General features: G+C 50.5%; 1 protein-coding gene across 4 annotated transcripts in view; it reads right to left on the bottom strand.

The window, feature by feature from the left end:
- The window catches only part of Pgant5 (polypeptide N-acetylgalactosaminyltransferase 5), an 863,494-nt gene that overhangs the window by 119,597 nt on the left and 728,604 nt on the right, over window positions 1-15,293 (bottom strand). For 2 of the 4 annotated variants that reach the window (XM_071683215.1, XM_071683218.1), the window contains exon 1: window positions 10,554-10,787. The exons of 1 other annotated variant lie outside the window; for it this stretch is intronic. In XM_071683215.1, the coding sequence (XP_071539316.1) occupies window positions 10,554-10,726 (173 nt within the window). In that variant the 5' untranslated portion in view covers window positions 10,727-10,787. Of the gene's footprint in view, window positions 1-10,553; window positions 10,789-15,293 lie in introns of those variants that run through there. One more of the 4 variants, XM_071683217.1, reaches the window with a different exon arrangement.

Genomic DNA, 15,293 nt, shown 5'->3' with positions numbered 1-15,293 from the left:
CTCGGGCGCGCGCGCCCATACTGGTAGTGACCGAGGATGTGTTTCGCCAGAAGGGAACTCGTTACCCATTCAGATCCATCCAGAGGAGCAGGGTAAACAATATGTACCTCTCTGGTACAATGGGGGGGAAGTGATGTGTAATTCATCCCCGAAGACCAAGCAGGCTCGCCCAGAACAGACCAGGATGTGCCGAGGACCGTCGCACACACACACACACACACACACACACACACACAAACACACACACACACACACACAGCTTCTTCCCCGCCGAAGGAACGGAGGAAAGTACTTCCGATCAAATGGGGAAGGTTTGCTCTGTTGGGCAATTACTGTACACTGCCCCTAGGGGACAGAGAGAGAGAGAGAGAGAGAGAGAGAGAGAGAGAGAGAGAGAGAGAGAGAGAGAGAGAGAGAGAGAGAATACTGACATATGTATATTACATTTCCAATCTTTTCAGAAAACCAGAATGAAAAAAAAAAAAGGGGGAAAGAAAAAACATGTCACGGTATTTCATGGAACGCTCACATTTCTTTTTTTCTTTCTCTCTCTCCCCCCCCCCCCCCGTACGGGCGTATTTGCCAACGCACGAATGGCTCTGACACTTACGAAAGAAAGAAAAAAAAGGAAAAGCATGGAAAGAGGGCGTCGTAAAAGACTTAGATAACCTGGATGTGCAAAATGCCTGGATGGGCTTGTGTGTGTGTGCCGGATGGACCCAGCGCTTCAATGGCTTGGATGGGTTCAGAATCAAATGGCTTGTGATGGGTTTGGTACTTCAATGGCCCTGGGCAGCAGGTTTCGTACTTTCAATGGCTGGTGTTGGGTTTGGTACTTAAATGGCCCTGAGCAAGTTTCGTACTTTCAATGGCTTGTGATGGGTTTGGTACTTCAATGGCCCTGAGCAGGTTTCGTACTTTCAATGGCTTGTGGTGGGTTTGGTACTTCAATGGCCCTGAGCAGCAGGATTAGTACTTTCAATGGCTTGTGATGGGTTTGGCAATTAAATGGCCCTGGGCAGATTTCGTCCTTTCAATGGCTTCTATGACTTTGGCACTTAAAATGGCCTGTGCAGGTATCGTACTCTTAATGGCTTGTATGGGTTTGCCATTTAAATGGTCTTGATGGATTCAACAGTTCAAATGGCTTGTGCAGATTCCGCATATGGCATTTTGACGTATCTTGCTGGATTGGATCTGACATTTAAATGGCCTTGAAGGGGGCTTGGTAGTCGAGAAAACGTTAATAGCTTCAGGTCTATCATATCGGTCCTGGGGAGGTGGAGGTGGAGGGAAGGCATTCCTCTAATACTCATACATCTCTCAAATGACTGGCTTCCCCCTCCACCCCCAGAGAGAGAGAGAGAGAGAGAGAGAGAGAGAGAGAGAGAGAGAGAGAGAGAGAGAGAGAGAGAGAGCACCTTGAACATCAATGTCCCCCTAAGACTCTTCAACACCACACCAGACCAGCCAAGCTGTGGGTGGCAGACACCAGACCAGCCAGGCTGTGGGTGGGGGACACCAGACCAGTCAGGCTGTGGGTGGGGGACACCAGACCAGCCAGGCTGTGGGTGGGGGACACCAGACCAGCCAGGCTGTGGGTGGCAGACACCAGACCAGCCAGGCTGTGGGTGGGGGACACCAGACCAGCCAAGCTGTGGGTGGGGGACACCAGACCAGCCAGGCTGTGGGTGGGGGACACCAGACCAGCCTGGCTGTGGGTGGGGGACACCAGACCAGCCAAGCTGTGGGTGGGGGACACCAGACCAGCCAGGCTGTGGGTGGGGGACACCAGACCAGCCTGGCTGTGGGTGGGGGACACCAGACCAGCCAAGCTGTGGGTGGGGGACACCAGACCAGCCAGGCTGTGGGTGGGGGACACCAGACCAGCCAGGTTGTGGGTGGGGGACACCAGACCAGCCAAGCTGTGGGTGGGGGACACCAGACCAGCCTGGCTGTGGGTGGGGGACACCAGACCAGCCAAGCTGTGGGTGGGGGACACCAGACCAGCCAGGCTGTGGGTGGGGGACACCAGACCAGCCTGGCTGTGGGTGGGGGACACCAGACCAGCCAGGCTGTGGGTGGGGGACACCAGACCAGCCTGGCTGTGAGTGGGGGACACCAGACCAGCCAGGCTGTGGGTGGGGGACACCAGACCAGCCAGGCTGTGGGTGGGGGACACCAGACCAGCCTGGCTGTGGGTGGGGGACACCAGACCAGCCAGGCTGTGGGTGGGGGACACCAGACCAGCCTGGCTGTGAGTGGGGGACACCAGACCAGCCAAGCTGTGGGTGGGGGACACCAGACCAGCCAGGCTGTGGGTGGGGGACACCAGACCAGCCAAGCTGTGGGTGGGGGACACCAGACCAGCCTGGCTGTGGGTGGGGGACACCAGACCAGCCAGGCTGTGGGTGGGGGACACCAGACCAGCCTGGCTGTGGGTGGGGGACACCAGACCAGCCAAGCTGTGGGTGGGGGACACCAGACCAGCCTGGCTGTGGGTGGGGGACACCAGACCAGCCTGGCTGTGGGTGGGGGACACCAGACCAGCCAGGCTGTGGGTGGGGGACACCAGACCAGCCAAGCTGTGGCGGTGGCTACCATCACCTCCTTGGTCGACGACCAACGACCCAACCCAGCAGCCTGGGGCCTAGCCCCGGGCTGTGTAGGTGAAGCCCACATAAGATCTAAGTAAGTCTGTTCACCAGCGGTGTATCAGCATGAGCAGTGACGAAGATATGGGTCAGGGAGGACGAAATGCAGGGAAATCACTGCAGGAGAATCACTGCTGATACGTGTATTCAAATTTTGGACAATATTTTCATCCAGTTTCAAATTTTGGACAATATTTTCTTCCAGTTTCAAATTTTGGACAATATTTTCTTCAAATTTTGGACAATATTTTCTTCCAGTTTCAAATTTTGGACGATATTTTCTTCCAGTTTCAAATTTTGGACAATATTCTCCTCCAGTTTCAAATTTTGGACAATATTTTCCTCCAGTTTCAAATTTTGGACAATATTTTCATCCAGTTTCAAATTTTGGACAATATTTTCTTCCAGTTTCAAATTTTGGACAATATTTTCTTCAAATTTTGGACAATATTTTCTTCCAGTTTCAAATTTTGGACAATACTTTCTTCCAGTTTCAAATTTTGGACAATATTTTCCTCCAGTTTCAAATTTTGGACAATATTTTCCTCGTTTCACATTTTGGACAATATTCTCCTCCAGTAAGTTTTCCTAAACGATTTGAAAACTAATTAAGATAAAAGTCGTGATTCTAATTAACTTAGACTTGTGTGTACATACAGCGAGAGATATCATATCAACGATAAGGGGTTTAATGTTATCTATAAAGCACTGAATATGTCCTTATATCATTCATGTGTGTGTGTGTGTGTGTGTGTGTGTGTGTGTGTGTGTGCACGCGCCCGTAAACATTTATGGCAACGTAAACGAATTACGTTATCTTTCACTGTACACAGTACATACACACACACACACACACACAGACACACACACACAAACACACACACACACACACACACACACACACAGACACACACACACACACACACACAGACACAGACACAGACACACACACACACACACAGACACACACACAGACACACAAAGCTGCGGCAGCGTTGCCAAACCTCGTCTACTCCATTGCCAACACTGTGAGAAAGGGGGACCAGCCACGGCTAATTCTTATCAAATCCTTAAAACTCTCTCTCTCTCTCTCTCTCTCTCTCTCTCTCTCTCTCTCTCTCTCTCTCTCTCTCTCTCTCTCTCCCCCTCCCACGTGAGGCTGTACCCCAGAAAGCTGAGAATGGAAACTCCTCCCCCAACCCCCAGAAAGCTGAGAATGGAAACTCCTCCCCCAACCCCCAGAAAGCTGAGAAGGGAAACCCTCTCCAACCCCCAAAAAGCTGAGGATGGAAACACCCCTCCAACCCCCAGAAAGCTGAGAAGGAAAACTCCTCCCCAACCCCCAGAAAGATGAGAATGGAAACACCCCTCCAACCCCCAGAAAGCTGAGAAGGAAAACCCCCTCCAACCCCCAGAAAGCTGAGAAGGATAACTCCTCCCCCAACCCCCCCAGAAAGCTGAGAATGGAAACTCCTCCCCCAACCCCCAAAAAGCTGAGAAGGAAAACCCCCCTCCAACCCCCAGAAAGCTGAGAAGGAAAACCCCCCTCCAACCCCCAGAAAGCTGAGAAGGGAAACCCTCTCCAACCCCCAGGAAGCTGAGAAGGAAAACCCCCCTCCAACCCCCAGAAAGCTGAGGATGGAAACCCTCTCCAACCCCCAGGAAGCTGAGAAGGAAAACCCCCTCCAACCCCCAGAAAGCTGAGAAGGAAAACTCCTCCCCAACCCCCAGAAAGCTGAGAATGGAAACACCCCTCCAACCCCCAGAAAGCTGAGAAGGGAAACCCTCTCCAACCCCCAGAAAGCTGAGAAGGGAAACCCCCTCCAACCCCCAAAAAGCTGAGAAGGGAAACCCCCTCCAACCCCCAGAAAGCTGAGAATGGAAACCCTCTCCCAACCCCCCCCAGAAAGCTGAGGATGGAAACCCTCTCCAACCCCCAGAAAGCTGAGATGGGAAACTCCTCCCCCAACCCCCCCAGAAAGCTGAGAAGGAAAACCTCCCTCCAACCCCCAGAAAGCTGAGAAGGAAAACCCTCTCCAACCCCCAGAAAGCTGAGAAGGAAAACTCCTCCCCCAACCCCCCCAGAAAGCTGAGGATGGAAACCCTCTCCAACCCCCAGAAAGCTGAGAAGGAAAACCCCCCTCCAACCCCCAAAAAGCTGAGATGGAAAACTCCTCCCCCAACCCCCCCAGAAAGCTGAGAATGGAAAGTATAGTAGTAGCCGAGGCAGTACTTTATTACTTAGATTACTTGTGGATGTACTTTTACGTAAGTAGTTCGATTTTTTGACAACTTTTAAGTATGTACTTCGATTTGGAACTAATTTCACGTTAAGCTCTTCGATTTTTAACTACTTTTACATAAGTACTTCGATTTTAACTACTTTTACTTAAGTATTATGATTCTTAACTGCTTTTACTTAAGTGCTTCGATTTTCAAGTACTTTTACTAAAGTAAATCGATTTTTAAGTACTTTTACTTAAATACTTCGATTTCTAACTACTTTAGTAATTCGATTTCTAACTACGTTCAACAAAGTACCTCGATTTCTAACTACTTATACTTACATATTACGATTTCTGACTACTTATCCTCATTTCTAAGTAACTTTTTGGACAAGATGAACGGGGCTGAAGACGTATGAACTGGTAAACAAGTAAAGAGTTTACGAAAAAAAAAATATATATATATATATTTTCCCCTCCAAAATCATACGTGGATAAATATATATAAAAAAAGAAGATAGTTTAGACTTCAAGATACTTGAGTAAAAGTAGAAAAAAGTAGATATACTTTAGCAGGGGAAAGAGGGTCTTTTACTACACCCCCCCCCCCCCCGTCCTCCCACTCAGTCCCTTCTGCCGGCACTGCACACACACACACACACACACACACACACACACACACACACACACACACACCAGCGCCGCGCCAATCTCAACTCACTAATGGAATTTAAGATTCTGTTTTAAAAACAAAATCACGAAACTACTTACAATGCCCAGTTGAATTCCAGGCCACCTGAGGCCCCAGCCACCACCCTCTGGCGAAAGACTGTGTGGGACTTTAGTTACTGCAGCAGTGATCTTACCTGCAACAGCAGCAGTGACCTTACTCACTACAGCAGCAGTGACCTTACTCACTGCAGCAGCAGCAGTGACCTTACTCACTCCAGCAGCAGTGACCTTACTCACTGAAGTAGTGACCTTACTGCAGCAGCAGTGACTTTACTCACTCCAGCAGCAGCAGTGACCTGACTCACTCCAACAGCAGTGACCTTACTCACCCCGGCAGCAGCAGTGAGCTGACTCACTGCAGCAAAAGGATCTTAAAACACACTGCAGCGGTGAAGAGGCGGTGACCTCCAGGAAGTAAATGTAATCAGAGATCGAGTGAGGCAAACTTGTACGATCTTAAAATGGGAGGAAAGAGAAGGAAAAATATATAAGGGGAGGTTTTGTGTGTGTGTGTGTGTGTGTGAGAGAGAGAGAGAGAGAGAGAGAGAGAGAGAGAGAGAGAGAGAGAGAGAGAGAGAGAGAGAGAGAGGAGAGTGAGAGAGGAAGAGAATTTAGCTACCAATTAATCCCAGAGTAATCTAAGTCGTCTCGCCTTCCAGGTATTCCAGTCAAGTTTACTGTTACGATTATTATCATTGCATGGTTACCACGCTGTGTGTGTGTGTGTGTGTGTGTTTACCCCACTGGCAGAGGAGAGAGAGAGAGAGAGAGAGAGAGAGAGAGAGAGAGAGAGAGAGAGAGAGAGAGAGAGAGAGAGAGAGAGAGATCTTTCTCTCTACACCCGTTCCAACAGCTTGGTCGACCAACGACCGAATCCAACAGCCCAGGAGGCCCTACCACACGGGGCTGTAGAAGACGGGGGAGGAGGGTTTGAAGACCTCCTTCGAAGACTTCATCACCCGGTATCCCCTCCCCTCATCTCTCTTAACTTTCTATACCATCTAGACTTCTATATCTATCTATACCCGTCGGGCATGACCATAGCTCATACTATTCTAACCATCCTCCATCATTAAATCTTAGCCCTGCTAATTCCCGCGGCCTCTGGCAACTGTGGTACTGCAGTGCGTGGCGGGGGGTGGGGGAGTATTTCCCGTCACCCCCTCCCTTCTTCTCTCTTGTGTGACCCCCCTCCCTTCAGCCTCTCATCGCAACTCACTTCTCTTCCTTGAAGCACCACCTTGCTTGCTCTTCGCCATGGCGTCTGTCAGCTCTTAGTGTTGTTATCTTTAGGTGCGGTGACCAGACGTGGGAAGGCATAATCCATTTTGGGGGTTTATGATATTTGAAGCTCACCAAACGTTTCATATCCCTTGGAGGCGACTATGATATTATTACTTGCCTCCAAGCACTCTACCTCCTTCTCAGTTCTCCTAATGAGAAAAAGCTCTGTCGCACCGGAGCCTTCTTTTCACAGAGCCCTAACCTCAACACTTTCTATTTCCTCGGATCTCGTATCATTATCCATTTACTAAAGCAATTCTGGAGTTCGTCCAGGTTTCCCCTTGCGAGCCGATGCAATCGACGTCATTCCTCATTTTCTCTCGCGACCTCGGCACCATCCGCAAACACATTCAAGCACGAGTCGGTTGCGTACGACCAAAGGACAGCAGTGGGCCCAAGGCAGAACCCTGGGGCACACCCACCACTTGCGCGCAACTCCTGTCCAATGTGAGAATGATCCTCATTGCGACATTTACACGATTCTCTACTCTAAATTCACATTATTTCCTTTATCCCTACGGACAGAGGGAATATGAAAAACTACTCGAGCATTTCTCCAGCGTGTCATAAGAGATGACTTACAGGGGCGACTGGAAATCTTTCCCTCTTTCAAACCACAGGAGCTGGACATTGAGCCTACTCAGGGTTTGTCCTCGAATGATTTGATTACGCTTGAGTGTCTTAATATGTATGTTTGTAAACATCACGACAAGAAGGAAGAGATAAGAGCTATCTTTAAAGAGAGAGGTATTAGATAGAACGAACTGGATCGAAGATGGTATATGGGGGGCAACGCCCTGTTCATGGTGGGGTCAGCTGAGCCACCAGAGTGGTCTGTGGGGTCTTGGTCGTGGATGGAAGGCTTAAAGCAGACTGGGTACGTGTAAGTGACGCCATTCTTCGTTTGTTCCCGACGCCACCTCGCTAAAAGTAAGAGAGGCAAGACACACACACACACACACACACACACACAAGAGAAGCAATATCATTTACCAACATGGCCGACGAAGCCATGCCCAGCCCAGTCTGGGTCGGACCGGCTCTCACAGCCACGTCTTGCCCGCCCGCCTCCCGCTGACTTTCTAATCAAGAAACCTTTTTTCCTAATGAAGACCATTTCCGGTGAGGTGGATTACTCCCGAGTTGGCCAAGTCTTGCTAAAGGAGGAGGAGGAGGAGCAAGAGAGAGAGAGAGAGAGAGAGAGAGAGAGAGAGAGAGAGAGAGAGAGAGAGAGAGAGAGAGAGAGAGGAGAGAGAGAGAGGAGGGAGAGATGCAGGGCGAAAGAGAGATATTGGGAAGGAGAAATACAGATGGACAGACACAGACATAGTTTCTGGTTGCAGTTAATTCAAGTAAACGGTTATCTATTATCATTATTGTCATCATTATCACACACACACACACATGACTGCGAAACTCCCTCCCCGTACAGATAATGACACACACACACACACACACACACACACACACACACACACAACCTTTCCCTTCATATTGTACAGCTCCTTTATCTTTCATTTACTTTCCCATCATATTTCCCAGCGTTTCGCAAAATTAACCCCACCTCGCTACCAAGCAAATGGACGATCACCTGCAGAAGGAGAGAAACTTGCCCAACCAGGAAGCAAGACTGCTTTAGGGGGGGAAAAGGGGGTCAAGCACAGCCAATCTTCCAGACTTCCATAATAGGGTCGAGCTCCATCTCAGATCAAAGGCATGGACGGGAGACCTGACGTCAAGCGGACTGCCTGAAAGCCTTTGACACTATACCTCGCCGGAGGTTCATAAAGCAGCCTCCGCTAAAGGGGGGTGGAGCTCCTCCACCGGAGTCGCCTTCCCTGATGGATTACCTCAATGGCAGGGATTTGAGGACGCTGGGAAGAGGCGCATCCTCGAAGTGGGTTTGAGGTCACAAGCGGCGTGCCTCAAGGGTAGGTATTGCTGACCTTGGCATAAGCAACCGACCTTACCAAACGGATTGGACTCTTAAATCTGAAGCTGTTTGCGGATGATGCCGTCAAAGGGCATGGGAAAGCTATGGGAGGAGGACGGTGGTGACCCCAGTTTACGGGAGTGGACCCGAACAGACGCCAAGGTGGGTCTGATAAATGGATGACGAGATTCAATCTAAGTAAGTGCACACTAATGGGGATGGGGCAGAGTGAGACAAGGGCCCCAGGACGCTCATTACGTTCCGGGAAATAAACTACAGGAACCTGTGTGTGTGTGTGTGTGTGTGTGTGTGTGTGTGTGAAAGATACCCAATCTGTCGCCTGGTGCGGCGCACCAGGCGACTTGTCGTGGAGGTCAACCACTTCGTGGTAAGTCTGTTCGAGATTCATAAGGTATAAGAAGATCCCCCCAAAAGAAACCCAATGAGATAGATAGATAGATAGATAGATAGATAGATAGATAGAGAGAGAGAGAGAGAGAGAGAGAGAGAGAGAGAGAGAGAGAGAGAGAGAGAGAGAGAGAGAGAGAGAGAGTGTTCACAAAAAAGAACGACTGAAGATGGTACCTAACTTAAGGGGGACTGGGCTACAGTGAGAGTCTCGAGAGCCACAAGGCCGTCCACCGCGAGAGAGAGAGAGAGAGAGAGAGAGAGAGAGAGAGAGAGAGAGAGAGAGAGAGAGAGAGAGAGAGAGAGAGAGAGAGGAGACCCCCGAGAAGAGCCTTCGAGGTCCGCAGCAAAGCTTGACGACGCTGAAAGAGAACAGTTCCTCGCGAGGTACACCAAGCAACTGAGTAACCACAAAAAAACATGTCAAGAAGATGTGAGGAAAAAGGGAAAAAAAAGATAGAAAGGACGCCCAAAAACGCCCAAGAAATTACTGGTTTAGTGTACAGAGTGATGGCTGGCTGGATATCAAACTAGCCAGAGAGATGGGGGAATTACTAGCAGTTTAGAAAAGGTTTAAAAGACTAAGTAATAGCATAGAAAATTGAAAGAGACGGGGGCCTTCCTAACGGGCGTCGAACTCAGATCTGTCTCCTTGTACTGTACCAAGAGGTAATTATACACACCCACACACACACACACACACACCCACACACACACACACACACACACACACACACACAACCACACACACACACACACACACACACACACACGAAGTCTCTGACTATATCACTGTCCCAGTTGCACCATCCAGTCCGCTGTCTTCAGCTCAGCTCGCAAGACACCGAGCTGAGCTACAACCCCCAACACACACACACACACACACACACACACATGCCAGGACCTACTCCCTGTTAAGAGCAGCAAGAGCTATAACCGTTCCTTCTGGATAATTACCAAAGTTAAGGCAAATGTAGCCAACTTTGGGAGAGGTACTTCTACATGGCGTCGTCCCAAAGAGCCGACGAAGTGTGCCTTACACCGTCGCCCAGAGCCCCTCGCCCTTCGAACTCGTCGTAGTTAGGGACGGAGTGAAGTCTAGATAACGCGTGTAGATTTGGATAAATGGAAATCACGATAGGAAAAAAAGAGAGAGAGAGAAAAAGAGAGAGACACTTTAAGGGAGAGAGAGAGAGAAAGAAAAAGAGAGACTTTAAGGAAGAGAGAGAGAGAGAGAGAGAGAGAGAGAGAGAGAGAGAGAGAGAGAGAGAGAGAGAGAGAGAGAGAGAGAGACACTCACTCCTCCAGAGTACTTACCCTTCGAGGCGGACGTCTGGAAGCGATCTGTTGAGGCTGATGGAGTCTGAGGCCAGGAGGTTGAACTGGTTGAGTTTGAACTTCTCCTTCATCAGGGCCTCCTCCTCTGGAGGCGTCCTCACCGGCTTGCCCATCTCTCCCGGAAGCCCCGGCTGTTCTCGCACCGTCGGCATGGGGTCCCACCGCTTCAGCTCGCTGGGAGGGTAGTCTAGATTCCAACCCTGCGGAGGATCGAACGATGGGAAGAGGTTTAGAGAGAGAAAGAGAAGGTGGTACGTCTGTCTCCACTTCGCCACTGTTGAGGCCAACTGATGGTGACTACCTGCAACTCGTGATCCCTCAACCCTTTTTCGAGCACGACGGTTCGTTCAACGACGACCCCCTTTGAGAACGACGGTGGAACGAACGACCCGTGGGTATGATGGCCTGGGTATTTTTGGACCCCGTTTTATAAGGGGACAGGTCAGGTCAAGGTCATGGGGTCGTTAACGTACCGTGCTCTAAGGGTCATTCCGTCGTGCTCGAAGGGATAACCCACACGTCCTAAAAAACCAATGCAGAGTTCGACAGTTTCCTCCAAAAGTCTCCAATAAATACTACAGCTGAATAAAACAATTTTATGATAATCTTTTACGCTATACATCTCGACCCCCCTTCACATATCCTAGCAACAACCTCCCTACATATCCTAGCCTTTTAGATCTACATTCCTATCACTCGTATAACTTAAAACCACCTAAAGGAACCCCTTAAAAAAAGAATATCCTAAAAAAAAACAAAAACAGTCAAAATAACTAATCGAGAGAGACGTGTATGAACACAGACAAAATATCAAATCTTACGTGCTCGTTTCGTACGCGCAAGAGCACTTCCCAAGCACAAGCAGACGCGACATTTTGAGATAGAAAAAAAATTAATTTACTCCATTGAATTAATTATCAGTAAGAGGCTTAATGGGAGAGGTCCTGCCACTCCAAGAATTACGAAAAGAAGAAAAAAAAAAACCGATTAATTGTGGAATCTTCATCCACCCACTTCCATTACCCTGTGTTCTCATACAATAACTAGTGTTTTAAAACCCTGGGGGACAACGGTACGACCCTTGTGCACGACGGTACGACCCTCAAGCACGACGGTACGACCCTTGTGCACGACGGTACGACCCTTGTGCACGAAGGTACGACCCTCAAGCACGACGGTACGACCCTCAAGCACGACGGTACGACCCTTGTGCACAACGGTACGACCCTTGTGCACGACGGTACGACCCTTGTGCACGACGGTACGACCCTTGTGCACGACGGTAGGACCCTCAAGCACGACGGTACGACCTATTGGATATAAATGGCATGGTCTTTGACCTTGCCCTTATGGGTACGACCTAAGACCGGGTCATTATGTCTAAGGGTGCTATCTATCTATCTATCTATCTATCTATCTATCTATCCATCTATCTATCTATCCATCTATCTATTCATCTATATTCTTTTTTTAATCATACCTCGATACAAAATTCACATAGACACGGCTCACAAAAATGTAATTTCCAAAATTATCTGCCTCGAAAGTAATTATGTCCACCTTGGACATTAGATAGAAGAATATTTTTATCTATTATTATTACTATGCATCCAAATATCCAAGGACAACTGCAATATCTTTTCGCTTCACTGGTTCTGGCTTAGGTACGAGCCACTCATCAAATATTGCAACTTTTGCAATCCACTCTCATGCCTTCCATGAATATATCTGCATTCTCCCCTCCTCAAATATCATCCCTAAATAAAAATAAAGGAAAAAAAAAAGATCGTCTCCTCCACTTTTTTTTTAATGTAAAAATGCATATATATGATTTTCTTTTTTTTAATATTCTCTTTTGAAATGATTCTAGTTTCCTTAATCCCTCGAGCACGGGCCGGTACGACCCTTGAGCACGACCGATACGACCCTTGAGCACGACTGGTACGACCCTTGAGCACGACCGGTACGACCCTTGAGCACGACCGGTACGACCCTTGAGCACGACCGGTACGACCCTTGAGCACGACTGGTACGACCCTTGAGCACGACCGGTACGACCCTTGAGCACGACCGGTACGACCCTGGAGCACGACCGGTACGACCCTTGAGCACGACCGGTACGACCCTGGAGCACGACCGGTACGACCCTTGAGCACGACCGGTGCGAACCTTGAGCACGACCGGTACGACCCTTGAGCACGACCGGTACAACCCTTGAGCACGACCGGTACAACCCTTGAGCACGACCGGTACGACCCTTGAGCATTTTCTGGTCATGTCCTGGTTTTCTGTCTCAATATGGCCACAGTGTCCTGGTAAACCAACCCAATATGGCCACAGTGTCCTGGTAAACCAGGACAATATGGCCACAGTGTCCTAGTAAACCAACCCAATATGGCCACAGTGACCTGGTAAACCAGGACAATATGGCCACAGTGTCCTGGTAAACCAACCCAATATGGCCACAGTGTCCTGGTAAACCAACCCAATATGGCCACAGTGTCCTGGTAAACCAACCCAATATGGCCACAGTGTCCTGGTAAACCATCCCAATATGGCCACAGTGTCCTGGTAAACCAACCCAATATGGCCACAGTGTCCTGGTAAACCAACCCAATATGGCCACAGTGTCCTGGCAAAGCCGTCCCAATATGGCCACAGTGACCTGTCCTGCTCCCATGTTCGCTGGGCCACACATATTTCCCGTTTTCTCCCCCACACGGGGTCATAAACATTAATCTTTGGCCAGGAATTAATTACCGTCAGCCCATAAGTCTGCTTCGAGGTGGGGGAGGAGGAGGAGGAGGAGGAGGAGGAGGAGGAGGAGGAGGAGGAGGAGGAGGAGGAGAAGAAGGAGGAGGAGGTGGAGGAGGAGGAGGTGGAGGAGGAGGAGGAGGAGGAGGAGGAGGAGGTGGACAAAACCCCTCCCTCCCCCCAAAAATTCCCCCTCCCTCCCTCCCTCCTTCCCTCCCTCACCCTCCCTTGTAAGGGTGAGAGGAGGGAGGAAGGAGGAGGAGGGAGGGGTGATATCTAAGACCCAATCCCCATTCCCTCCCCACACTCCCCATTCCCTCCCCTTGCCCTCAATTAATCAGATCTTTCTCTCAAAATTCATCTTTTTCTTTTTTTGAGGAGGGGGATGGGAGGGGGGGAGGGGGGAAGGGAGGGGGGGAGGGGGGAAGGGAGGGGGGAGGGGGGACTCCTGGTGAATGGCTTGATTAAGTCCTGGGAATAAAAAAAAAATATTGGCAAACTTCCCTGGAAGACGTGAGGTGGGGGCCGCGGCATTGCCCCCCCCCCCCCCCCAGGCCCCAGACCCCCTCCCCCCACTTGAGGAGGGGTGTGTTGTGTCGACCCCAAGACGCCCCCCCCCCCCCCCTCTTCCTCCTCTCCTCCCCAATATTTGAGGAAACACCTTTCGGGAGAGAGAGATATGAGGGTCATTGTGAGATGGGGGGGGGGGGGGTGGGCGAGTGAGGGGGGCAGTGGTTGATGTGGGGGGAGGGAGGGAGGGGAAAGGGGCCAGTGGTTTTATGTGGGGGGGAAGAGGGGCGGGCCAGTGGTTGATGTGGGGGGGAGGGAGGAGGGGAAAGGGGCCAGTGGTTGATGTGGGGGGGAAGAGGGGCGGGCCAGTGGTTGATGTGGGGGGGAAGGGAGGGAGGGGAAAGGGGCCAGTGGTTGATGTGGGGGGGAAGAGGGGCGGGCCAGTGGTTGATGTGGGGGGGAGGAGAGGGGAAAGGGGCCAGTGGTTGATGTGGGGGGGGGGGAAGAGGGGCGGGCAGTGGTTGATGTGGGGGAGGGGGTGGAAGAGGTGGAGGAGGTGGTGAAAACACTGCAGCCAACAGGGCTTAATTAAGAAGGAAAGGGGGGAAGGGGGAAGGGGAAGAGGGAGGGAGAAGGGGGAAGGGGAAGAGGGAGGGAGAAGGGGGAAGGGGAAGAGGGGAGGGAAAAGGGGGGAAGGGGGGAAAGGGGAAGGGGGAAGGGGGTAAATTGAAGTGGGACGTCACCTTACAAGACTCAATCATCGTCTGGCAATATAATCAGCTCAGAAAAAATAAACCCCCCCCCCCCGGGGGGCGGGGGGGGGGGGGGGCAGCGCAACCCCTGGTCAACGAAACTCAGAAATACAACCCCAGGGGGGAAGAGGGCAAGCCAGCAGGCAGCGCAACCCCCTGGTCAACGAACGACTCAGAAATACAACCCCGGGGGGCAAGCAGCAGCGCAACCCCCTGGTCAACGAACGACTCAGAAATACAACCCCGGAGGGGCAAGCAGGAGCGTAACCCCTGGTCAACTATGCTGTGATGGGAGAAGGGAGAGACACAAAACTTGTATTGTACAACCTCCTTTGTGTGTGTGTGTTGTGTGTGTTGTGCAGACGACCTACTTACAACACACACACACACACACACATCACCACACACCACACAACACACACACCACACACACACACACACACACACACACACACACACAGAGCCGACGAAGTGTGCCTTACACCGTCGCCCAGAGCCCCTCGCCCTTCGAACTCGTCGTAGTTAGGGACGGAGGGAAGTCTAGATAACCCGTGTAGATTTGGATAAATGGAAATCACGATAGGAAAAAAAGAGAGAGAGAAAAAGAGAGAGACACTTTAAGGGAGAGAGAGAGAGAGAAAGAAAAAGAGAGACTTTAAGGAAGAGAGAGAGAGAGATAGAGAGAGAGAGAGAGAGAGAGAGA

This window comes from Panulirus ornatus, chromosome 36 (assembly GCF_036320965.1).
Source record: "Panulirus ornatus isolate Po-2019 chromosome 36, ASM3632096v1, whole genome shotgun sequence".
Classification (NCBI taxonomy): Eukaryota; Metazoa; Arthropoda; class Malacostraca; order Decapoda; family Palinuridae; genus Panulirus; species Panulirus ornatus.
This window is presented reverse-complemented; position numbering and strand designations above follow the sequence as displayed.